The following is a 25422-nucleotide window of genomic DNA, read 5'->3' as shown; positions in this document are numbered from 1 at the left end:
GACAGAAAAGTATTCAGACCCCCTTAAATTTTTCTTTGTTATATTGCAGCCATTTGCTAAAATCATTTAGGTTCATTTTTTTCCCTCATTAATGTACACACAGCACCCCATATTGACAGAAAAACACAGAATTGTTGACATTTTTGCAGATTTATTAAAAAAGAAAAACTGAAATATTACATAGTCCTAAGTATTCAGACCCTTTGCTGTGACACTCATATTTAACTCGGGTGCTGTCCATTTCTTCTGATCATCCTTGAGATGGTTCTACACCTTCATTTGAGTCCAGCTGTGTTTGATTATACTGATTGGACTTGATTTGGAAAGACACACACCTGTCTATAGAAGACCTTACAGCTCACAGTGCATGTCAGAGCAAATGAGAATCATGAGGTCAAAGGAACTGCCTGAAGAGCTCAGAGACAGAATTGTGGCAAGGCACAGATCTGGCCAAGGTTACCAAAAAATTTCTACTGCACTTAAGGTTCCTAAGAGCACAGTGGCCTCCATAATCCTTAAATGGAAGACGTTTGGGACGACCAGAATCTATCCTAGAGCTGGCTGTCCGGCCAAACTGAGCTATCGGGGGAAAAGAGCCTTGGTGAGAGAGGTAAAAAAGAACCCAAAGATCACTGTGGCTGAGCTCCAGAGATGCAGTTGGGAGATGGGAGAAGGTTGTAGAAAGTCAACCATCACTGCAGCCCTCCACCAGTCGGGGCTTTATGGCAGAGTGGCCCGACGGAAGCCTCTCCTCAGTGCAAGACACATAAAAGCCCGCATGGAGCTTGTTAAAAAACACCTGATGGACTCCAAGATGGTGAGAAATAAGATTCTCTGGTCTGATGAGACCAAGATAGAACTTTTTGGCCTTAATTCTAAGTGGTATTTATGGAGAAAACCAGGCACTGCTCATCACCTGTCAAATACAGTCCCAACAGTGAAGCATGGTGGTGGCAGCATCATGCTGTGGGGGTGTTTTTCAGCTGCAGGGACAGGACGACTGGTTACAATAGAGGGAAAGATGAATGCGGCCAAGTACAGGGATATCCTGAACGAAAACCTTCTCCAGAGTTCTCAGGACCTCAGACTGGGCCGAAGGTTTACCTTCCAACAAGACAATAACCCTAAGCACACAGCTAAAAAAACGAAGGAGTGGCTTCGCAACAACTCCGTGACTATTCTTGAATGGCCCAGCCAGAGCCCTGACTTAAACCCAATTGAGCATCTCTGGAGAGACCTAAAAATGGCTGTCCACCAACGTTTACCATCCAACCTCACAGAACTGGAGAGGATCTGCAAGGAGGAATGGCAGAGGATCCCCAAATCCAGGTGTGAAAAACTTGTTGCATCTTTCCCAAAAAGACTCATGGCTGTATTAGATCAAAAGGGTGCTTTTACAAAATACTGAGCAAAGGGTCTGAAAACTTAGGAGCATGTGATATTTCAGTTTTTCTTTTTTAATAAATCTGCAAAAATGCCAACAATTCTGTGTTTTTCTGCCAATATGGGGTGCTGTGTGTACAATTAATGAGGAAAATAATGAACTTAAATGATTTTAGCAAATGGCTGCAATGTAACAAAGAGTGAAAAATTTAAAGGGGGTCTGAATACTTTCCGTCTCCACTGTATGTATAATATATATATATATATATATATATATATATATATACATATACATATACATATATATATATATATATACATATATACATATATATATATATATATATATATATATATATATATATATATATATATACACACACACACACACACACACACACACACACACACATACACACACACACATACAAGCGTAGCAGTAAAACTGCTATAGGGTGGACCTGAAGTGGTTAAAGCAGAACTAAACCCATCAATTCAAGTTTCGGAAAATAGTTACAATCCTGGCATGTGACGGGAATGTAATCGTCACATTTGCTTGTGTTCTCAACCAATCTGTCAAATTATCAAATGGCTGGTCTCAGAACTGATCACATGTGCAGCTTAATAGCAGTTGAAGATGGCAGCTTCCTTGGCAGAAAATGATAGGAGGGATCATTTTATCACACTCATTAACAACTTATAATCCTGTCCCCGTCAACTCTTCTCTACTTTAAACTCTTTACTTCATCCTCCACTGCCTCCACCCACTAACTGAGTCACTGTCCAGGAGATCGTCAATCACTTTGAACATAAGATTGATAAAATTCATGAGGAGATCTCCACTGAACAGATGCCTTCTTCACCTAACACCCCATGTCCACAGGTACAATCATTAGTTCCTTCATTCAACCCTGCCACTATAGACAAGGTTGCTAATCTTTTTTCTAACGTCCACCTTACCACCTGCCGTCAGGGCTGGGATCAGCCATTCCTTCTCTGAGCTGGCCACTCAGCTGTCGGCTAATTGCCAGCTCCCATCTCTCTCCACAGTTACTCAGCTGTTAATGATCCTGCTCGTCAGTCCTGCCTACTTAAGCCGTCCAGTCCAGAGGAGCTATGCCTTCGCCTTGGTCACACCACAAGAAACTATCTCCTGCGTTCCTGTTTAATGACTGGCTTTGCCGACATCCCTTCTGGCTCCAGATCCTGCTTGCTGTTCCACTACATTGATCCCTGAATTCTGGCTTGTTTGACTATCCGTTCCGGTTACTGAACATTGGCTATGTTTTGACTATGTTTGTTCTTTTTACTTTTATTATTAAACAAGTGTGATTTAACTTTACTTCTGTCTCGGTCTGATTTCATGGTTTCTGACACCTGCCCCCTGGACCCTGTTCCCTCACAAATGCTACGTTCACCCTCTGGCTCTATTCTACACTCCCTAACTCACATCTTCAATCTCTCCCTCTCTTCTGGAATCTTCCCAAACACTCAAAAAAAATGCATTAGTCACCTCCATTCTTAGAAAGCCCTCACTAGACCCCACCAATCTTGACAACCTACACCTCATCTCCTTGCTCCCCCCTTTTTATCCAAACTCCTTGAACATCTGGTCTACAAATTGACTGAGCGACCACCTCACCAAGAATAACCTTCTTGATCCCCTTCAGTCTGGATTCCGCCCTCAACACTCCATGAAAACTTCTCTCCTAAAACTCAAACAAACAATCTACTAACAGCTAAATCCAATGGACACTTTTCTGTACTCCTACTCTTAGAGCTTTTGACACAGTGGACCACCCCCTTCTCAAAAAAAAAACTCCACGCCTATGGTCTCCGTGACTGTACGCTTTGCTGGTTCTCACCCTATTTATCCAACCACACCTTCAGTGTCACTTACAACTCTATTTCCTCCTCTCCTCTCCCTTTCTCTGTCGGGGTCCACCAAAGTTCTGTTCTTGGACCTCTCTTATTCTACATCTACACCTCCTCCCTGGGTCAGGTAATAGCCTCCCATGGCTTCCAATACCATCTCTATGCTGACAACACCCAAATCTATCTCTCTACTCCTCAGCTCACGCCTTCAGTTTCCTCACTTATCACCAATTTACTAACAGACCTATCAGCCTGGATGTCACACCACTTCTTCAAACTCAATCTATACAAAACTGAGCTCATGATTTTTCCTTCCCCACGTGTCTCTTCCCCTGATTTCTCTGTCAAAGATCAATAGCACTGCTATTAGCCCATCCCCGCATGCCGAGGTTATAGGTGTAACCCTGAACTATTCTTTCGGCCCCACATCCAAACATTTTCTAAATCTTGTCGACTCAACCTCTACAACATCTCCAAAATACACCCCTTCCTAACCAATGACACCGCAAAGCTTATAGTTCACTCCCTTTTCATCTTCACCCCGACTACAACTCCCTCCTTGCAGGATTACCTTTACATAGGCTATCCCCCCCTTCAGTCCATCATGATTGTGCTGCCAGGCTCATCCACCTTACCAACCGCTCAGTGTCTGCTACCCCTCTCAATCAATCCCCCGACTGGCTTCCACTCACCCAACAAATTAAATTCAAAATACTAACAACAACTTAAAAAGCCATCAACAACTCGGCCCCTAGCTACATCACTAACCTAGTCTCAAAATACCAATCTACTGGTTCCCTTTGTTCCTCCCAAGACCACCTGCTTTCTTGTTCCGTCACTTCCTCCCATGCTTGCCTCCAGGCCAAGCCTCTCCTATTCTATGGAACTCCCTATCCAAATCTGCCCAACTAATTCCTACTCTGCTTGCTTTTAGACGATCCCTGAAAACCCTTCTTTTCAGAGAAGCCTATTCTGCCTTCACCTAAAAAAAAAAAAAAAAAAAAAAAAAAAAAAGTGCGTACGAATATGCATGCATAAAATTCTTCTTCACCCTCTTCTAGTTGCCATTGTTGCAATATACGTGCATATAAATGTGTATGCACATAAAATTACTGCACTCAAACTTAACATTTTGTATTTTTATTTTACGGTTCTCCACTCATCGGTGCTTTACTGATATATATGCAGCTGTGTGCATTGTTCCATAGACAACAATGCACCTGTGTTCAGATCAGTAAAAAATGTGGTGTGGTTAACTCTCATATGCAAAAGGCCTAAATCAGCTAAATACATTCTAGATGCATCAAAACAAAAAGCAATGTTTTTCAGTTTATTTTCCTAAGAAAGCAGCAAACATCTGAGTAGAAAAGCCTCTCCCTCTGCCAGACGCTGCAGAGTGAGAGCCTTGCTCCCTTTGTTGAAGCAGTGGTCTCTTTACAGACGTCCAACACACCCCCTGTTGAGTCAGAGCTCTCCTGGTTGCAAAGCTTTAGCTGCAACTCAGCAGAGGGCATTTCGGACCTGACTTATTTATCTGGCAAGACACACATTGGCACTTCATATACAGCTTAAAGTGTTACTAAATCCACAACAGTAAAATCAGGCTGTATATGCAGTAAAGCATGCTCGTTATACTCACTGTGGAACCTAAGAGCTTAATACTCTGCATTGTATAAAAAGGTCCTTTGTATGTTGTATGCACAGATCCTCCCCTTTTTACATTGTACCCAAAACATCTCTGGATTAAGACAGTTAGTGGAGTGACTCTGCACATGCTCAGTTTGGTGTGAATTGCTAGAGACATTTTTTTCTTGGAAGAGTGCATGTGATCAGCACTGTCCAGATTGAGGGTCAGGGGTCCTGCATCCTCATAGGGCAGTCAGAGTAAAATGAAATGCCTCATACAAGCTTTAACCAGACATTGATAGAAGTCACAAGACTGCTATATACTGCTTATGAGAAAAGATATTTAGCAGTTTAAATTTAGTAAAACAATTGCATTTCCATGTTCTGTGTACTGTGGGAGACCAGATATAGTGAATGCAGGGTCCTGGGTTTAGTATCACTTTAATCACTTCCCTTACATCTTGTTCCTATGCTGTATCCCTAAAGATTATAAGCTTGTAGGGGAAGAACCCACTCCTCATTTGTTCCTCATTGTTCTTACACTTTGCAAAACAAATTTGTTTTTAGCACATTTTATGTATTACTAGCTTCCCTGGTACATCAATTACTTAGTACATCATCCTGTGAGAGGGCGGCACTATATAAATATTAGCACTTGTGAGACTGCAGATGGGGCATTGATGGGGCTGCATTGGTGGCAATGGTGAGACTGCAGATGGGCACTGACCCTTATTTTGCTTCAAAGTTCCTTATTTAAAATTTATTTTTTTTCCCTGAAACTTCCCTCTTAAAATTAATGTGCGTGTTATACACCTGTGCGTGTTATGCGCCGATAAATACAGTATTTCTTGCCTAACCTGTGCTTTAATCCAGCAGCACATCCTCCCCCTTTCCTTCGTTCCCCCGCTACTCCGTTCATTTGCTAAAAGCGAGGAAACAAAATCAGATTTACGCTCCATGTTGCTCTAGTTGGAGAGCACACGGTTGAGAACTCTCTCCTTGCCCCTATGGAGATTTAATAAAACTGGGGCATTCAGAATTTTGTGCAGCTGTGCAGGGTAGCCAATCAGCTTCTGACTTCAGCTTGTTCAATCACGCTTCAACAATAAATCCTAGAAGCTGATTGGTTACTATGCAGAGCTGCACCAGATTCTGTGTGCACCAGCTTTAGTAAATCACCAAACACAAGCCCTGTCAAAAGAGAGTGTCACATGTTGTCTATACTCAGATGTATGGGACAATACCTACATTATCAGAAAGAACAGAGCAGGGGAGGAATAAAGAAAAGGCAAATGTATGCTGCTGGGGAGGGAGGCATTAAAGCCATCTGTTGCTTTGCTCTGCATGGGTAAAAATCACAGGTTTGCTTTAACCACTTGCAGACCAGCCGCCGCACGCCGCAGTTGTACTGCGGCAGAATGGCCCGGCGGGGCGAAACAACGTTATGTCACGTCGCTTCGCCCTGTGGCCACTAGGGGCCCGCCCCCGGAGCCGATGCGAGTGCCAAGCGTCTGCTCTTACAGAGTAGGAACAGCGATCTGTCATCTCCCATACACAGTCCCCTCCCCCCTTCAGTAAGAACACACACTAGGAAACACAATTAACCCCTTGATCGCCCCCTAGTGTTAACCCCTTCCCTGCCAGTGACATTTTTACAGTAATCAATGGATTTTATATTATATTTTATAGAACTGATTGCTGTATAAATGCCAATAGTCCCAAAAATGTGTCAAAGTTGTCCGATGTGTCCGCCATAATGTCGTAGTCCCGATAAAAATTGCAGATCGCCGCCATTACTAGTAAAAAAATAAATAAATAATAATAAAACTGCCATAAAACTATCCCCTATTTTGTAGACGCTATAACTTTTGCGCAAACCAATCAATATACTCTTCTTGCAGGTTTTTTTTAACAAAAATATGTAGAAGAATACATATCAGCCTAAACTGAGGGAAAAAATGTTTTTTTATATATTTTTGGGGTATATTTATTATAGCAAAAAGTAAAAAATATTGTTTTTTTTTTTCAAAATTGTCGCTCTTTTTTTTGTTTATAGCGCAAAAAATAAAAACCGCAGAGATGATCAAATACCACCAAAAGAAAGCTCTATTTGTGGGGAAAAAAAGGACATCAATTTTGTTTGGATGCAACGTCACACGACCGCGCAATTGTCAGTTAAAACAACGCAGTGCCGAATTGCAAAAAGTGCTCTGGTCAGGAAGGGGGGTAAAATCTTCCGGGGTTGAAGTGGTTAAAACTCTTTTTTAACTCAGCATGTAACCCAAGAAACAAAAGTATCAGGTCAAAAATTTGATACTTCCTTTACATCACTCACCTTGACTTATACAACGTTCGTGTTGCACTCACTGAACACATTCACTTTAGAATATAAATCAGATGCATTTATCAAGCAAAAGATAACAATTTTGTAATTTCAGTTGAAATCAATAATGACCCACCCTCCACAGACAGAACACAACCTACACAAACATGCTCAAACAAAGGTCACCTAACTTTAGCCGTCTACAGACATGGGATGGCAATGCACCCTTTTGTTTATTTTCAGATGGCGATTGTGATCTGATCACGCTCACAGGGAACAGATAATTGAACAAGATAGATAACCTGGCCAAGCTTTTTATTGTTCCCCAGTGTGATGAGCAGTGTTGTTAGCACCAACTAGTGCACATGTGTCAAACATAAAGCCCGTGGCCTGAATTAGGTCCTCCAGGACATTTCATGTGGCCCTCATCTCCCCTGCAGCTGCGGCATTCCCCTCCTCTCTATCCCTGACTTGTTTCAGCAGTAGTGAAGACAGACCTCCTTACACAGATCCTGCGCCACTTGGTGCAGGCCGCAGCACCCCCTTGTCCCTGCCTCCCCTGGTCTCAGCATTCAACAGACTCCAGCCTTCCACTGGTCCTCCTCCAGACCCTGCACTTTCTGCTCCCCAGCAACAGCACAAGGTGGTGCACTGTGATGTAAGGGAGGGTGGAGAATTTCGGATGATGGGGGCTCTTCACATTTGATGTAAGGGGAGGTGAGGTGCTGTGGACCTTTTTTTTTTTTTTCTTTTTTAATATACACTATAGGATTGTAACAGACATAGTAAATAGTAATGTGGCGCATATAGTGCCTCCTCACCCTCCTGTCAGGCCATGTTCCAAGCTACATTCCTGTCGGAATATTGTGTCTGGGTTTCAGGTGGACTGAAACACATGATTCAAAACCCGGAATGTCCGGGTGAATTCCGGACAGGTGGCAACCCTACCTTCCCTTCACAGCTTAAGTCTTAATTTATTACTAAAACCAGTAATATTCAAATACCGTGGCCATTATTTAATATAATAGAGTAGATACATTTATGTAGTCTTACAGATACAACCAGCCGTTTGAGGGCAACCATAATGAGGATGCGGCCCACCAATAAATCAAGTTTGACATCCCTGTACTAGTGTCTCTTATCTTCTCCTCTCCATTCACTCACATACAAACATTTGTCCGACCCAAAAACCTGTTTATGTGAGAACTGTAAAACCTGAATACCCGAGAATGAACACCCTCTCTTTGTGTATAACCAAGAAGTCACATAAGCCCCTGGCCAAGACTAAGGGTCACATCACATAATAGCTTCAATAACTAATTAACTTTCAATTAGTCGCATGCATCTTTTCAGAACTCTGCTTTCTCTACCATCTACGAATTAGGGCCACAGGCTTTCTTCTGTATAGTATCCTGGACTTTCCAGAACAAGACTGACCACATTTTTTACAACCTGAACATAGGTAATCCCCTTTTTGCTTTTTGGTACAGTTCACTGCTTCAAGTCCAAAGATGAAACGGCCAAACAACCTATCATGTGTCAGTTTAAAAGACCAATTCAAAGCACAGGGCTTAGTCTATAATTATTTCTATCATCCAAGGCAAACAAGAGAGCGCCGGGACAGGGATACCAATACTACAGCTATTTTCCAATTACAGTGACTAATGCTGTTGTAGCCGTCAAAAAGCAATGCACTTCATACCGAAGACAATTTGAAGAAAAAAAAAAAAAAAGGGGGGCTAGCTGCTGAGAAATACAAGAGGATGACTGGTTCTCCTAGGTTAAAGAAGAAAAGGGGCCGTGCCACATCCAGAAGGCTTATTCAGAAAAAGAGGGTTCCCCTAATTTGGATTTTTCCGGCACTTGCATAATATTTATATGGAGTGAGAAAGTACACATTTATATGTAGAATAAAACAATGTTTATATTTATTTAGAAACTTTTCATATTAAAAACAATGCAAACATTTGTGAACAACGAAAACATATTATGTAATACACATGAATCAAGGAAAATTCTGTATCTGTCTGTTAATGGATAATACATTAGATGATAGGGTTCTTTTCAAGCCCGACGCGTTTCGGGGTGTATTCTATTTCAATCCTTCTTCAGGGGCATTGTTTGAAAAGAAAAATTCATCTAAATTGATTAAAAGAATATAATTGATCAATTGCCATATATATCTATCTGTCAATAGTTATTTTTAGGTTAAATGATCCATTGATCACCTACCTGTTTTGTTGTCTTTAATTTCTATGCAAAGGGATGATGTCAGTTTCGAACAGGGAGAAGGGGATATTTGCAGGAGGAATGGCGCTTATTTAGATTTTCATAGATGGGGATTGTTGTTCTCTGGGTACTTATATCACATGTGTAGTACTTCCTCCAAAAAGGGGGGGGAAGAACCAAGGAGGGGAGAGGGTTTGTTAGTTATTGTTATGTATATAAAGCTTCACCTACCCCTGCCCTCCTACCCCTGCCCTTTACTCCAGAGGGAATTAAAATGGATTTATTTGCTGAAGGCTACTCTGCCTCCGGGCCTCAACGATACTATTTGTTTTAAACCATTCCTCGAAGGCTTCAACTCCGGCGGAATGGAAAAATAATAACATTCACATACTAAATTACTAGATTCCCCATACTTACTTTAGCATACAAAAAGAAAATAAATCTTCCGCCCCTCATCTGTACCTTTTTTGCACCTTTGACTATCTCTAAATATCATTAAATAATAATGTGTTTGAAACCTCTTTGTAAACTTTTGGGCTGTCTGGGTACTCGCACATACGACCCCTATATTATGAATTGTTTCAACCTGACAATAGCCAGTTTTGATTATGATTATTATTATTATTATTTTTATTTCCATTTATGTAAGGTTCCTTCCATATTTCTTAAAAGCCAAGACCGATAATGCTTTATACGAAACTGTCACATTACTGAGATCCCTTGGTATCCAGCAATAACCAAGTTGAGGATACGTGTGTGCGGATGCACAGATAGCCCAACAGTATCTATTCAAGGATATGTTCAGTTTGCTAAATTCCATGTAAATGTTTATGTAAGATACATTGCTGCAACGGACCGTTTGTGAACTGAGCTCTGTTTGCTTATTTCAGATGTATTGATATTACTAGTCTATATGTCAATACGAATATTGAGACATATAATATGCTTACTCTTTGATTATGTCATACACTTCATTGCTACAAATGTCATAATATACCTACAACAGCCTGTATTGTGCATATTGTTTTTAGCCCCTGAAAGAAAGATTTATGAAAAGAACTAGCCTTCCTCCCTTTTTTGTCCATTTACAAACAGATCGTTCATATAAAGTATTTGTAAGCACACATATGTGCAATTATGTATTATATCTGTTGTTCTCTGCTTACCCTTCTATACACATAACTCTTAAACATTATTGTACGCGTTCCTCCCCATGTTACTAAACCTTTAATAAATTCTCTAAGTATGTGAGTTGTCACTTAGCCTGCCTCTCCCGGGCCCCCCCCCCCCGGGTGCATTTTTCACCAGCGGTTGCCCGGCACGGAAAGGCCGCCCAGCGTTCTTATCTGGGCGGCTCTTTAGGAGGTTACCAAGGCAACACAACAACTCTGCCCACCGCCTCCATATTGCCACTCCGGCGGACATGCGCAGTCCGCCGGTGAGGCATCCCGTGCCGGTGGGACGGGTGTGCATGATGCCGCCCCAACGTAACTGCCTTCGCGCATGCGCGGTAGGGGCGGTGCCGCGCATCCCCATCTCAGGGAGCATTAGCGAGGCTCTCCAGCTGACGAGCATTACCAGTCAGCTGAGCGCAATTATTGCCCCGGCTGATTGGAACTCGTCTCTTATATAGAGACTGGCCCCACTCATTCCCAGCTCAGGCGCTGTACCTGCCGGATGCTGGGATGTGTGGTTGGCCAATCTTGGATACTGTTTGAGTCAAGGTAAATGAAGCCTTTTTCTTTGTTATCAAAACCTGGGTCTTTTCCTTGTAAACCATGCAACTTTTTTTTTGGAACAGTCCTTTTGTTTACCACTATATGTACTGTGCCTGTTATCTTTGAGAACTCAAGGATGTAACATCTGAGCCATTATCTTAGGAATCCTTGACCTCCCACTCACATAGATATGTTATGTGTGTATATATAGATATATACATGTGTACACATATATAAATAGAAAATTCTTTGTCACCATGCCTGAAATATACATCATATGGGCTACTGTGATGGGAACGTATAAATATAAATTTCATATTAGTTTCATGAATCTACTCTCTCTATCCATAATGGCATATTGGGACGGTTTCACAACAATCAATTTTTTTTTTTTTTTTAAAGTATACTAGATCTAAGATTACCAATGTAAAAAATGTTTTTCTTACACACTGATTAAAAAATTTTTAAAAAATTACTATTATTTGCTCTGCTCAGTAAGAACCCATTATTTATTTAAATCATGTGAATTTTTATCTATAGGACTGTTCCTCTATGCTCCAGTACACCGCTGTGGCCTATATGCATCCGTGGAGGGCAGGGGTAGGTGAAGCTTTATATACATAACAATAACTAACAAACCCTCTCCCCTCCTTGGTTCTTCCCCCCCTTTTTGGAGGAAGTACTACACATGTGATATAAGTGCCCAGAGAACAACAATCCCCATCTATGAAAATCTAAATAAGCGCCATTCCTCCTGCAAATATCCCCTTCTCCCTGTTCGAAACTGACATCATCCCTTTGCATAGAAATTAAAGACAACAAAACAGGTAGGTGATCAATGGATCATTTAACCTAAAAATAACTATTGACAGATAGATATATATGGCAATTGATCAATTATATTCTTTTAATCAATTTAGATGAATTTTTCTTTTCAAACAATGCCCCTGAAGAAGGATTGAAATAGAATACACCCCGAAACGCGTCGGGCTTGAAAAGAACCCTATCATCTAATGTGTTATCCATTAACAGACAGATACAGAATTTTCCTTGATTCATGTGTATTACATAATATGTTTTCGTTGTTCACAAATGTTTGCATTGTTTTTAATATGAAAAGTTTCTAAATAAATATAAACATTGTTTTATTCTACATATAAATGTGTACTTTCTCACTCCATATAAATATTATGCAAGTGCCGGAAAAATCCAAATTAGGGGAACCCTCTTTTTCTGAATAGCTGCTGAGAAAGAACTACAAAGGGATATATATCTACCTGAATGATACTAATAAAAATTAAGTTGCTTTAAATATTATTAACTAGTAGTTTCTTGTAATTTGAATGAATGCTGTAGAGCAGTGGTCGCCAACCTTTCAGATATCACAGACCACTACATAGTTATGCCTCGTACACACGTTCTGAATATCGTAGACCGTTCGTACGACCGTTCTCGCTTAATAGTCGCTTAAAAGTAGAAATTGAATAGCTAAATAAAGTCACGAAAATTCTCGTACGACAGACAAAAAAAAATCAAAAGTGATGTCATGTGTTGTAATGGATTTGTATTGTATTTTCGGACGACAACTATACTGACTAAACGAAAATCGTACGATCTGGAATCGTACAAGTAAAATTTTCATGCATGTCCGATCGAATAATATCGGATGAACGGTCGTGATCGGCTGACGAAAGTAGTGTACACATGATCCGAATATCGTACGATCCTTCCTCGGACGACTGTTTTCGTACTATATTCGGATCGTGTGTACGGGCCATTAGTCAGGTTGAAAAAAAAGACACAAGTCCATCTAGTTCAACCAAAAAAAAAAAAAAAACAACACTATCCCATATACACAATCCTATACCCAAAGTTAATGCAGAGGAAGGCGAAAAACCCCAGCAAACCCAGAGTGCAATTTGCTACAGCAGGTGAAAAAAATTCCTTCCTGATCCCCCCGAGAGGCAATAAGGCTCCATGCACACTGGAGCTCATAAACAGCCGTTCTGAATGTCGGACTGCTGGCAGAAAAACGTTGCTTTAAAAACGCGATTTTATCAGCGTTTTGCATTGCCGTCAATGCACGTTTAGCGGCGCTAGCTTCTAACCGCGTTTCTCTGCCTCTATTCAAAATCAATGGTTCCCTATGGGAACCCATTGATTTGAATAGAAGTCGCACCAGAAGTCAGATCATTATGATCTCACTTGCGGTGCCCCTTGTGTGCTGAGGATAAGGGGAACCCCGCCACAATGAAAAAAAAAAAAAAAAATTGATGTGGGGTTGCCCCCTCAGACAATACCAAGCCCTTCGGTCTGGTATGGATTTTAAGGGGAACCCCCTTCACCGAAAAAAAGGGCGTGGGGGTCCCCCCCAAAATCCATACCAGACCCTTATCCGAGCACGCAGCCCGGCCGGTCAGGAAAGGGGGTGGGGACAAGTGAGCACCCCCCCTCCTTAACTGTACCAGGCCACATGCCCTCAACATGTGGGTAGGTGCTTCGGGGCAGGCTGCGCCCCCCACCTCAAAGCACTTTGTCCTCATGTTGATGAGGACAAGGGCCTCTTCCCGACAACCCTGGCCGTTGGTTGTCGGGGTCTGCAGGCGGGGGGGCTTATCGAAATCCGGGAGTCCCCTTTAATAAGGGGGCCCCCAGATTCCGGCCCCCCCACCCTATGTGAATGAGTATGGGGTACATCGTACCCCTACCCATTCACCTGGGAAAAAGTGTCAAAAATAAAACATTTGCCCCATTATGAGGTCATCGTCCCATCATGCCCCGGGTGGTGAAGTCATAAGGGGCGGGGTCACCAGATAACATCACCTTGTGACCACGCCCCATGCCTATATAAGTCGTTGCGCAATGCGCACCCGGCATTACAGCGTGAGAGAGCGTCATGTCAACATCAGAAGAACAGAGGGGAGAAGACGACTGCGAAGACCGGGGCACCGCTAGCAAAAGAGTGGCAAAAGAGCAGAAGATAGCGGAGGAGCCCAGGAGAGCGGGAACACCGGAGAGCGGGAGAAGAGGCCGGAGAGCGCGGAGGAGGAAGAGACCCCCGAAGTCGGAAGAAGACCCCTGGAGCTAATAAACTACTTTAAAAACCTGTGTAGTGTGTTTTATTTTTGACACTTTTCCCAGGTGAATGGGTAGTCCGGGATCTGGGGCCCCCTTATTAAAGGGGGCTCCTGGATTCCGATAAGCCCCCCGCCCGCAGACCACGACAACCAACAGCCAGGGTTGTCGGGAAGAGGCCCTTGTCCACATCAACATGGGGACAGGACCGAAGGGCTTGGTATTGCCTGAGGGAGGAACCCCAGGTCAATTTTTTTTTCATTGTGGCGGGGTTCCCCTTCATCCTCAGCACACAAGTCGCACCGCAAGTCGGATCATGACGATCCGACTTGCGGTGCAACTTCTATTCAAATCAATGGGCTCCCATAGGGAACCAATGATTTTGAATAGAGGCAGAGAAACGCCGAACAAGGCTTAACGCTCTTTTTACATCGTTAACCCTCGTTTAACACCTTTTACCAGTGTCTGGCGTTTCCAGTACTGCTCTTGAATGCGAATTTCTGGCGTTCACAAAAAAGCCCATAATTTCCACTGCTCAATAAAGCTAAAAAACATCCATGTGTGCACGGACACATAGGCTAACATAGAGTGGAGTTTATGGGCTTTTAAAAAAAAAACGCCCAAACTCAAATAAACTGCAGTTTATCAGCTCCAGTGTGCATGGAGCCTAAGTGTTAGTACCCAGTTATATTATGTGCATTTGGGAAAGGATCCAGGCCTTTTTTAAAACAATCTACTAAGCTGGCCAGAACCACCTCTGGAGTGAGTCTATTCCACATTTTCACAGCTCTTTCCATATTTGGAGATAAAATCTTTTTCCTCCAAACGTAAAGAGTGCCCCCTTATCCTCTGTGATGACCTTAAATTGAATAACTCAAAACCAAGTTCGCTATATGGACCACTTATGTATTTGTACATGTTGATCATATACCCCCTAATCTCCACTTCTCAAGAGGGAATAGATTCAGTTCCTCTAACCTTTCCTCATAGCCAAGTTTCTCCGTGCCTCTTATCATTTCGGTTGCCCTTCTCTGCAATCTCTCCAGTTCCCCAGTATCCTTTTTGAGAACTGGTGCCCAAAAGTGAACTGCATATTCCAGATGAGGTCTTACTAATGATTTGTACAGGGACAAAATGATATCTCTCTCTCTGGAGTCCATGCCTCTCCTAATACAAGAAAGAACTTTGCTTGCTTTGGAAACCGCAGCTTGGTATTGCATGCTATTATTTAGCTTATGATCTACCAAAACCCCCAGATCCTCCGCCACCATTGACTCCCCCAATTGTACTCCCCCTAGTATGTATGATGCATGCATATTCTTAGCCCCCAAGTCCATAACTTTACATTTATCAACATTAAACCTCATTTGCCACTTAGTTGCCGTGCACTGAGGTCGGCTTGTAAATTGGAGACATCCTGTAAGGACGTTATTCCACTACATAGCTTAGTGGCAACTGCAAAGACAGAAAATGTTACTTTTAATCCCAGACCCTATATTATTTATAAAGATATTAAAAAGAAAGGGTCCCAACATTGAACTTTGGGGTACACTGCTGATAACCTTAGACCATTCACAGTAAGAGTCATAAACCACTACTCTCTGAATTCTGTACTTTAGCCAGTTTTCTATACATTTACAAATTGATCTTTCCAATTCTGTAGACGTTACCTTACACATGAGCCATATGTGGGGAACTGTGTCAAACGCTTTTGCAAAATCCAGGTATACCACGTCCACAGCCACCCCTTTGTCCAAGGATTTACTCCTCATAACAAGAAATCAGGTTTGTTTGACAACTTCTGTCTTTCATGAATCCATGCTGCCTGTTGGTTAAAATATTTTTTTCCAGCGAGAACTCGTCTATGTGGTCTTTTATTAAACTCTCCAGTATCTTCCCAACTATAGAAGTTAAACTAACAGGTCTATAGTTACTTGGTAAAGACTTTGATTCCTTTTTTAAATATAGGCACCACATTGGCTCTATGCCATTCCAGTGGTACCATTCCAGTTATTATCGGGTCCCTAAAAATTAGAAACAAACAATGGCCTTGAAAAGACAGAGCTCAATTTTTTTAGGATCCGTGGGTGGATGCTATCTGGTCCAGGTGCTTTATTCACCTTTATTCTGTCCAAATATTTCTGGACCATATCACTTTTGAGCCATTGTGGATCATTCGGGGCTGTGTCACTACCACCCCCAAGCTCCTTTGTATACAAGGAGCTGAAGAAAGTATTTAATAAATTTGCCTTCTCTTTGTCCCCAGTCACCCACTCTAGATTATTTTGTAAAGGGCCTACATGCTCAGACCTGACCTTTTTACTATTAATATTTGAAAAAAAAATTGGGGTTTGTCCTACTATCTTTTGCAATCTGTCGATCGTTTTTTGCATCCTTGATTTCCCTTTTACATATTCTGTTATATTCTTTGTGACATTTAAACGATAATCCAGTTACTCTCCAACATCAGTAATTGTAGATTTCAACAAGTTTGCTGTTTTGACACAAAACCGGCAGCGTATACACTACGATACACAAGGAGTTCGCGGTTTTGACAAAACCGCGGCTAAAGAGGAAAAAGTTGTAACCGCCTTGGAGGTGGCCATATTGTTGGTTATTATTGGGTGGACTAACAATGTCCACTCATATTATGTACTGTACTGTATGCGCTGCCGGTGTTGTGTCTAAACAGAAAACTCATCAAAATTTCCAATTACTGATGCTGGAGAGTAACTGGAAGCGATGTGATTGGAGATTTCGACGAGTTGGCTGTTTTGACAGAACACCGGCCATGCCGCGATGACATCACTTCGCGCCTGGGCGTTACAGGGCTCGGGGCTGTGAAGGGATGACACAGGTATGCTGTCCCTTCAGAGCGCATGCGCCGGTGACATCGCCGGCTGCATGCAGTGTGAATATCTCCTCAACCAGGGGTAGGCAACCTCGGCCCTCCAGCTGTGGTGAAACTGCAAGTCCCATGAGATATTGCAAGACCCTGACAATCAGAGGCATGACTCTTCGAGGCAGAGGCATGGATGTGATTTGTAGTTTCACCACAGCTGGAGGGCCGAGGTTGCCTACCTCTGTCCTAAACAGTGCAGGTTTAGGAGATATTCACGGTACCCACAGTTAAGAAACTAGGCTTACCTGCAGGTACAAGTGCAAAAAGAGAAAGTTTACTTCCACTTTAAAAGAAGTATTAAAATATGAGATTTGCTGGTTGGATCACCGGGTGCAAATAAATGAAAACAAGTCTATAAAAAGAAAACAAATGCAACCATCACATCTAAGGTTTGGTAAGCTACAATATAGTACATTTTTCCTTTTGGATTTATGCCATTAATAATGGCGTCATTGTTGGGTGAAGAAGGGATCGAACAAAGACTGCATCATGGTTTCTGATCTTCCATATGCTCCTGTGTATGGATTAGCTCAAAAGAAAAAAGGTCTTCACAAAAACATCACCTGCAAAAAAAAGTATGGAGGATTTGTCTACCGAACAATGAACGCTGAATAATACACAGGCGTTTCCGCTGTGTCCTCTATAAACAGGAATTTGAAGGTATTTCCAGTAAACTCCCTGAAGCATTAATATAATAGCCCAGCGGAGGATAAAAAGCTTTGTGCTGGCAGCACTTTTCGTCTTGTCCATTACATCAGAACCTAAGACCTCAATCGGCAACACCGTATATAGATGCACAGTATACATTTACTATGGCTGTCTGGCGCAGGATAAGCTGAACTGCAATATACTTCTGCAGGCCATTATACAAGCTCATTAATTCCGCCTTACTTGAATATAATTATAATAAAAAAAAGGCATACAGGCAGATTACAGAATACACTTCTCTCCAGATGAAACCCTTGGGTGCCACTAAAAGTGCAGCATTCATCAACAAATAAATATTGGATCACACTTGCCTTCATATTGGTAATGGTTGTTTTCTTGCCTTCCATTTCAATAATAAATTTAGCCTCCAGATCCTTCTCCCTGAAGAACAAATAAAAGAATGTGTTAAGGTCCGACAGCATCGTTTGTTCTCAAAATGTTTGTGCATATAATCTCAGCGCACATTCATACAGCCATTCCACAAACTATGTTTAATATTCTTATACTGCAGCGTATGCACAGAGGTAACATAACGGCGCAGAAAGGACACATCTGTTACTGGCAATGAGTCCATCCAGGATTGGAAGTACAGGCCTATTTAAAAAGGGAAACACCCCCTTTATACATTCGAAAAGAAAAATCACAGATGGTTACCATGTGCTTAAACTTTTTATTTAAAGCTAAACTCCAGGCAGATACAAAATGACACCTGACCTCTTGAAGATGTACCCCCCTTCATGACCAGGTCACTTTTTGCGATGCGGTACTGCCTTATTTTAACTGACAAATGCGCGGTCGTGCAACGCTGTACCAAAATAAAATTGATGTTGTTTTTTCCCCCCCACAAACAGAGCTTTCTTTTGGTGATATTTGATCACCACTGCATATTTTTTCTTTTTTGCTTTTTTGCAATATAAATAATGCAATTTAATAAATAGGATAAAAAAAATTATCCAAAAAAAATAAATAAATCTAAAAAAGAAAAATTTCTTCATAAAATTTAAGCCAATATGTATTCTGCTACATATTTTTGGTAAAAAAAAATCCCAAGCGTATATTGATTAGATTACACAAAGGTAACAAACTATGAGATATATTTCTGGAATTTTTATTTTCTAATACTAGTAAGGGCGGCAACTAGCCAATTATAGCGGGACTGCGATATTGTGGCAGACAAATCAGTTTGCGGGAACCAGTGACACCAAGTATACCGTGATCAGTGCTAAAAATATGCACTGTCACTGTACTAATGACACTGGCTTGGAAGGGGTTAAACATCTAGGTGCGGTCAAAGCGTTAAAGTGATACTAAAGTCTATTTTTTTTTAATCTTTAAAAATAACAATCATGTTACCTGCTCTGTGCATTGGTTTTGCACAGGGCAGCCCAGATACTCCTCTTCTCGGGTCCCCCGCCAGCTCTCCTGGCCCCTCCCTCCTGGATAGAGATGGGCTCAGGTAAGTATAAGGGGGGCTGCTGCACAAAGAAGGCTTTTTATCTTAATGCATAATGCACAAATGGGCACTGACTGGCACCATAGAGTAATACATGAAGTAATGCCCAGCAATGCCACCCAGTGTCATCAGTGCCACCTATCATTGCCCATCCGTGCCACCCATAAGTACCCACCAGTGCCACCCATAAGTACCCATCAGTGACGCCTACGAGTGCCCATCAGTGCCACCTATCAGTGCCGCCTATTAGCGGCGCTTTACAGTTGTTTTAGTGGCGGTATTCAGCCGCTAGCGGGGGATGATTTTACCGCCCGCTAGCGGCCGAGAAAGGGTTAGACACCACCTCAAAGTGCCTCTGCAGAGGCGCATTGCCGGTGGTATAGCCGCGCTGCCCCATTGATTTCAATGGGCAGGAGCGGTGAAGGAGCGGTGTACACACCGCTCCGAAGATGCTGCTAGCAGGACTTTTTTTCCTGTCCTGCCAGCGCACCGCTCCAGTGTGAAAGCCCTCGGGGCTTTCACACTGGAGACACAGCAGCAGCAGCCATTTCGGGTCGTTTTGCAGGCGCTATTTTAAGCACAATAGCGCCTGCAAACCGCCCCAGTGTGAAAGGGGTCTAAGTCCCTGGTATTGAAGTGGTTAAAGCTGAACTTCAAGCAAAAAAACTTTTATGGAAATATATTTTTCAATAGCCACAAAGGATATAAATCCATTTTGTGTGCACTAAATGTTTTTACAAACTATTACCTTTTAAAAGAAACAGTGACATCATTACTTTGCCTGCACAGACAGCAGAGGTGTGAGAACAGCCCAACAGGCTCCACCCACTACAGACTGCCTGCGGAAAACCAGAGGAGGGGGAGGAGACAAGACCAGTCATCCTGCACCAGAAGAGTGAGCAGCAGTGACCGGTCTTTATTATAGGAATGTTCTGCACAGGGGTAAAGTCTCACACTGGATTATCTGGAAGAAATACACAGACCAAAAATCATTAAAAGCGGAACTTCAGTCATTTTTTCAACTTTCCATCTATTAAATCTTCTGCCCTTGTTGTTTTAAAGGGGTTGTAAAGCTTCGTGTTTTTTTCACCTTAATGCATCCTATGCATTAAGGCAAGCTGGGGGGCAGGGCCGATCAATACACTCTGCGGCTATGGCCGCTGACTGTATCACACGGGAGCGCCCCTGCAAGCTAACCCCCTTGGGAGAGCGCTTCCCAGAGGGGGATTAGCTCTTGCGGGGAGGAGCCGAGACAGCCGCCAAGCGACCCCAGAAGACGAGGATCGGGGCCACTCTGAGCAAAACGAACTGCACAGTGGAGGTAAGTATGACATGTTTGGTTTTTTTTTTGTTTTTTTTAAAAACAAATTAAACCTTTAGAACCACTTTAACTTTGGATAGTAAAACATTTTTTTTTCTTCCAGTAAATACCTTATACAGCCCACTTTCTGTTTCTTGTCTGGTAAAAAGCCTAGGCTTATGACATCATTCACAGCTCTCTCTCTCTCGCTCTCTTGTGAGTTTACCAGGAAGGGAGGGGGGGGTGAGTCATAAGAGGGCCAATGAGAGCTGCAGAGTTGGAGGTGTGCCTCTGTGTAGCTGTGTAAATCCAGGAAGTGAACAGGCAGCAGCTTTAGCTGCCCACGGTTAAAATGGCTGCAGCCAGACTCAGTGGGAGACTTCTGCAGCATATTTGGCACGTACAGAATCACAGTATATATAAAATAATATGCAAAGTGGTTGGAGGGAAGTTTCAGAATGGCAAAGATGTTTTTATTACAAATTATGTGAGCAGACTGCAGTTCCTCTTTAAGAATACTTTTATTTTTACTACATTTTCTGATCTTGGAGTTCAGCTATAAAACATCACACTCTGTCAAACAGGGAGACCCTACAATGCTCAACAAGAACGCCATCACAATAGTATTGTGTGTCTGGAAAACAGAAGTTAAAAATAAAGAATGAGGTATAAAATAATGTATGGCGGTATAGGAAAGGTGATTCATCACTGTGCAGTGCTTAATGAGCTCAGCCTAGCATTGTGTGGGAATTCCTCTCCCTCATCACATGAGCATAAGGGGCAGCGAGCCAATTCAAACCAAACTACACCCATCATTATCACCAAAGACACACAAGACATAATTTCTAGACACAAATGCAGTTATAAATAAATAAATAAAAAGAAGGAGGAAGAATGCATTTAACCACTTCAGCCCCAGAAGATTTGGCTGCTCAATGACCAGGCCATTTTTTGCAATTCGGCACTGCGTCACTTTAACAGACAATTGCGCGGTCGCAAAAAAAAACACATAACACAATATTTTGTACTTTTTGCTATAATAGCAAAAATTAGATTTACAGCATTTTTATTATTTTTTTTACTAGTAATGGCGGCGATCTGCGATTTTTATCGTGACTGCGACATTATGGTGGACACATCGGACAATTCTGACACATTTTTGGGACCATTGGCATTTATACAGCGATCAGTGCTATAAAAATGCATGGATTACTGTGTAAATGTCACTGGCAGTAAAGGGGTTAACACTAGGGGGCAACCAAGGGGTTAACTGTGTTCCCTGGGAGGTGATTCTAACTGAAGGGGGAGGGGACTGACTAGAGGAAGTGACGGATCGTGGTTCCTAGCTAATAGGAACACACGATCTGTCACTCCTCTCAGAACAGAACAGGGATTTGAATGTTTACACACACACTTCCGTGTTCTGTCCTTCGTGCTCGCGACCGTCGGCCATAAGCATCGGCACCCCCGCAGTGCAGCGGGCGCATTCGCGCGCCTGCTAGCCCGATCCCGCAAGCAGACGCATAGCTACGACGGTTCGCAGGATCGTGCCGAACTGCCGCAGTAAAATGACAGCAGCTGGTCGGCAAGCGGTTAAAGGGACCCTCAACATATAAACTTCATCTTCTGCAGATGATAGCCATAACTAGCCAAATCTCTATACAGAAAAGCAGTCACATTTAATAGCATAAATTCTAAATCTGTAAAATATGGGTAAGTGTACAGGCGTGGCCAAAAGTTTTGAGAATGACACAAATATTAATTTTCACAAAGTCTGCTGCTTCCGTGTTTTTAGATATTTTTGTCAGCTGTTACTATGGGATACTGAAGTATAATTACAAGCATGTCATAAGTGTCAAAGGCTTTTATTGACAATTACATTAATTATATGCAAAGAGTCAACATTTGCAGCGTTGACCCATCTCTTTCAAGACCTTGGCAATTGGCCCTGGCATGCCGTCAACTTCCGGGCCACATCCTGACTGATGGCAGCCCATTCTTGCATAATCAATGCTTGGAGTTCGTCAGAATTTGTGGAGGTTTTTTTTGTTCATCCGCCTCTTGAGGATTGACCACAAGTTCTCAATGGGATGAAGGTCTGGGGAGTTTCCTGGACATGAACCCAACGTTTCGATGTTTTGTTCCCCAAGCCACTTGGTTATCACTTTTGCCTTATGGCAAGGTGCTCCATCATGCTGGAAAAGGCATTGTTCGTCACCAAACTGTTCTTGGATGGTTGGGAGAAGTTGCTCTCGAAGAATGTTTTTGTATCATTCTTTATTCATGGCTGTGTTCTTAGGCCAAAACGTGAGTGAGCGCCACTCCCTTGGCCGAGAAAGCAACCCCACACATGAATGGTCTCAGGATGCTTTACTGTTAGCATGACACAGGACTGATGGTAGCGCTCACCTTTTCTCCAGACAAGGTTTTTTCTGGATGCCTCAAACAATCAAAAAGGGAATTCATCAGAGAAAATTACTTTACCCCAGTCCTTAGCAGTCCAATCCCTTTACCTTTTGCAGAATATCAGTCTGTCCCTGGTGTTTTTCCTGGAGATATGTGGCTTCTTTGCCCTTCTTGTCACCGGGCCATCCTCCAAAACGTCTGTTCCTCACTGTACGTGCAGAAGCACTCACATCTGCCTACTGCGATTCTACGGGTGGTGCCCCGATCCTGCAGCTGAATCAACTGCAGGAGACGGTCCTGGTGCTTGCTGGACTTTGTTGGGCGCTGTGAAGCCTTCTTCACAAATGCAGTGGAAATGTTTTTTTTTTTATGGGATTAAGGCAATTCATGGCACAGAGGGACTTTGCAATTAATTGCAATTCATCAGACCACTCTTCGCAACATTCTGGAGTATGCAAATTGCCATCATAAAAACTGAAGCAGCAGACTTTGTGAAAATGAATATTTGTGTCAGTCTCAAAACTTTTGGCCATGGCTGTATCCTCTGGTTTATCTGGAGATGAAGGGAAACTCACTTGCTCTCTGTGTGGAAGCAGTATCCCCACTGCAGTGGTACAACACCCCCTACTGAATCAGACAATCAGCAAAGCTTGGGTTTCCTGTTTACTAGGACAGATGTAGCTCTGATTTAGCAGGGTGTGTATTGGTCCTCTGCAGAGAGATCACTGCTTTCACATGGAGAGCAGGGGTCCTTCTCTATAGCACACAAGCAGGGGTCAGGCTGTGACTGCTTTCTAAAGAAAAATGGTCTTAGCATGACTTTTGTTTTGATGTACCTGGAATGTATTTAGCCAATTTAGGAAAAGTAAGAGTAAATGTCCTCTCTTTGAGTCGGGTGATCCACACTGCAAGGGTTACTTGGTCGTTTATGTCTAGGAAAAGCAGTTTTACTTATCTGATCCTCCGCTCCCCCGGCTCCCCTACACTCTGGAGGTAGATTATCCCTTGGCTTCCTTATATCAGGTGCAGGGTCCTGGTCCCTGTATCTGTCTTGAGGACATCAGGGGCATTTGACCAGCAGAATGTGGAGGAGAAAAGGCACAGGTTGGTCTAGCAGCACAGAGAAGCCTACAGGAGCAGAGGCTCAGATAAGTAAAACAGCTTTACCCAGTCCCCTTGACATAAACAATTAATGTTGTAGTGCAGATGCAGCTCCCAATGCAAGGGTGGACTTTATTTGTATTTTTGTCATGGAGTTCAACTTTACATTTATTGTAAACCTAGGAAAAAACACAAACACACACACACACACACACACTGTCAAAATTCCAGGCAAACAATGGTCCTCCTCTCCTGGGATCCTATGCTGGTGGCTCTAGGCCTCTCCTATGGTGGCACGTGTTAACACATATATATGTATCAGCGCTCAGGACCAGTGGTATAAGTCACATTAATTATATCTGTAAATTATATAATGTCCAATATTGGTTGCTGGGAATAGTATCAGAGAGTCTATAAAAAGTCCGTGGTGGTAGATCGATGTGGCACTAAGGGCAGCTTTCATGATGAGCGAAGTCAGCTCTCTAGACAACCAAGTGTCAGACACTTGAAAAAGGAGCGCACATGCGAGCTTTGCGCATGCTGTGAAACGCGTCATGTGTTCCCGTCCATCACAGTCATCCTGGTGACGTCACACACCCCCAAGCGCCGTGCCGGAACACGGAAGCTTCCAATCAGCTCAGCAGGCTAGCGGTCTGTCACTCCGAGCGGAGGTCCGCAGCTATCCCCTCGGAGCAACATTACAGATTTCGGCCAATGGACGCATGACTGACCTAGGATGATCTTTTTACTGGAACTGTACTTCATTTTACTATATTGTAAGTGTGAATATGTGCCTATTATTTCATATTAAATGCTTGCACTCAGAGGCGCTTTCCTTCTCCGATCCCAAGCCACGCTGTGTGTGTCTATTGACACAAAATGTGTGGCTCCCCCCCTTGTCACAGGATTTGGGTTGACGGCAGCAGAAGCCAATGGCACCTGCTGCTATACATCTGCCCTGTGGAGAGAAAGAGAGAGGGAGAGAGGGAGAGAGAGGGAGAGGGGGAGAGAGTGTAGATGCACACAGATCTTTTTTACCTTAAAAAGCGGAGTTCCACCCACATATTTGATATTTTTTTTTTTTTTTTTTAAAACAAACTCAGATTATTGCAGAATGTATATTATACAATTGTTACTCTTGTCATTAGTGCTTCATTTCTTATTATTTTATTTAAAAAAAAAATACCTTTGATTGAGCCATCTTGGGCATTCCCATCTTACTTGTGGGCAGGCGAAGCCCACAAGCATATTCTTCTGGGATACGGTGCTGCTGTATTCCCAACATGCACCACCCGTTCTCGCGCATGCGCAGTAAAAGCACGT

At 42.6% G+C, this 25422-nt stretch overlaps 1 protein-coding gene across 5 annotated transcripts in view; it reads right to left on the bottom strand.

Moving 5' to 3' along the window:
* The window catches only part of KIF16B (kinesin family member 16B), a 603866-nt gene that overhangs the window by 535245 nt on the left and 43199 nt on the right, over positions 1 to 25422 (bottom strand). For all 5 annotated transcript variants that reach the window (XM_073628238.1, XM_073628236.1, XM_073628237.1 and 2 more), the window contains exon 2: positions 18151 to 18220. In XM_073628238.1, the coding sequence (XP_073484339.1) occupies positions 18151 to 18220 (70 nt within the window). The remainder of the gene's footprint in view (positions 1 to 18150; positions 18221 to 25422) is intronic.

Source organism: Aquarana catesbeiana, linkage group LG04, assembly GCF_042186555.1.
Source record: "Aquarana catesbeiana isolate 2022-GZ linkage group LG04, ASM4218655v1, whole genome shotgun sequence".
NCBI classification, from domain to species: Eukaryota; Metazoa; Chordata; class Amphibia; order Anura; family Ranidae; genus Aquarana; species Aquarana catesbeiana.
This window is presented reverse-complemented; position numbering and strand designations above follow the sequence as displayed.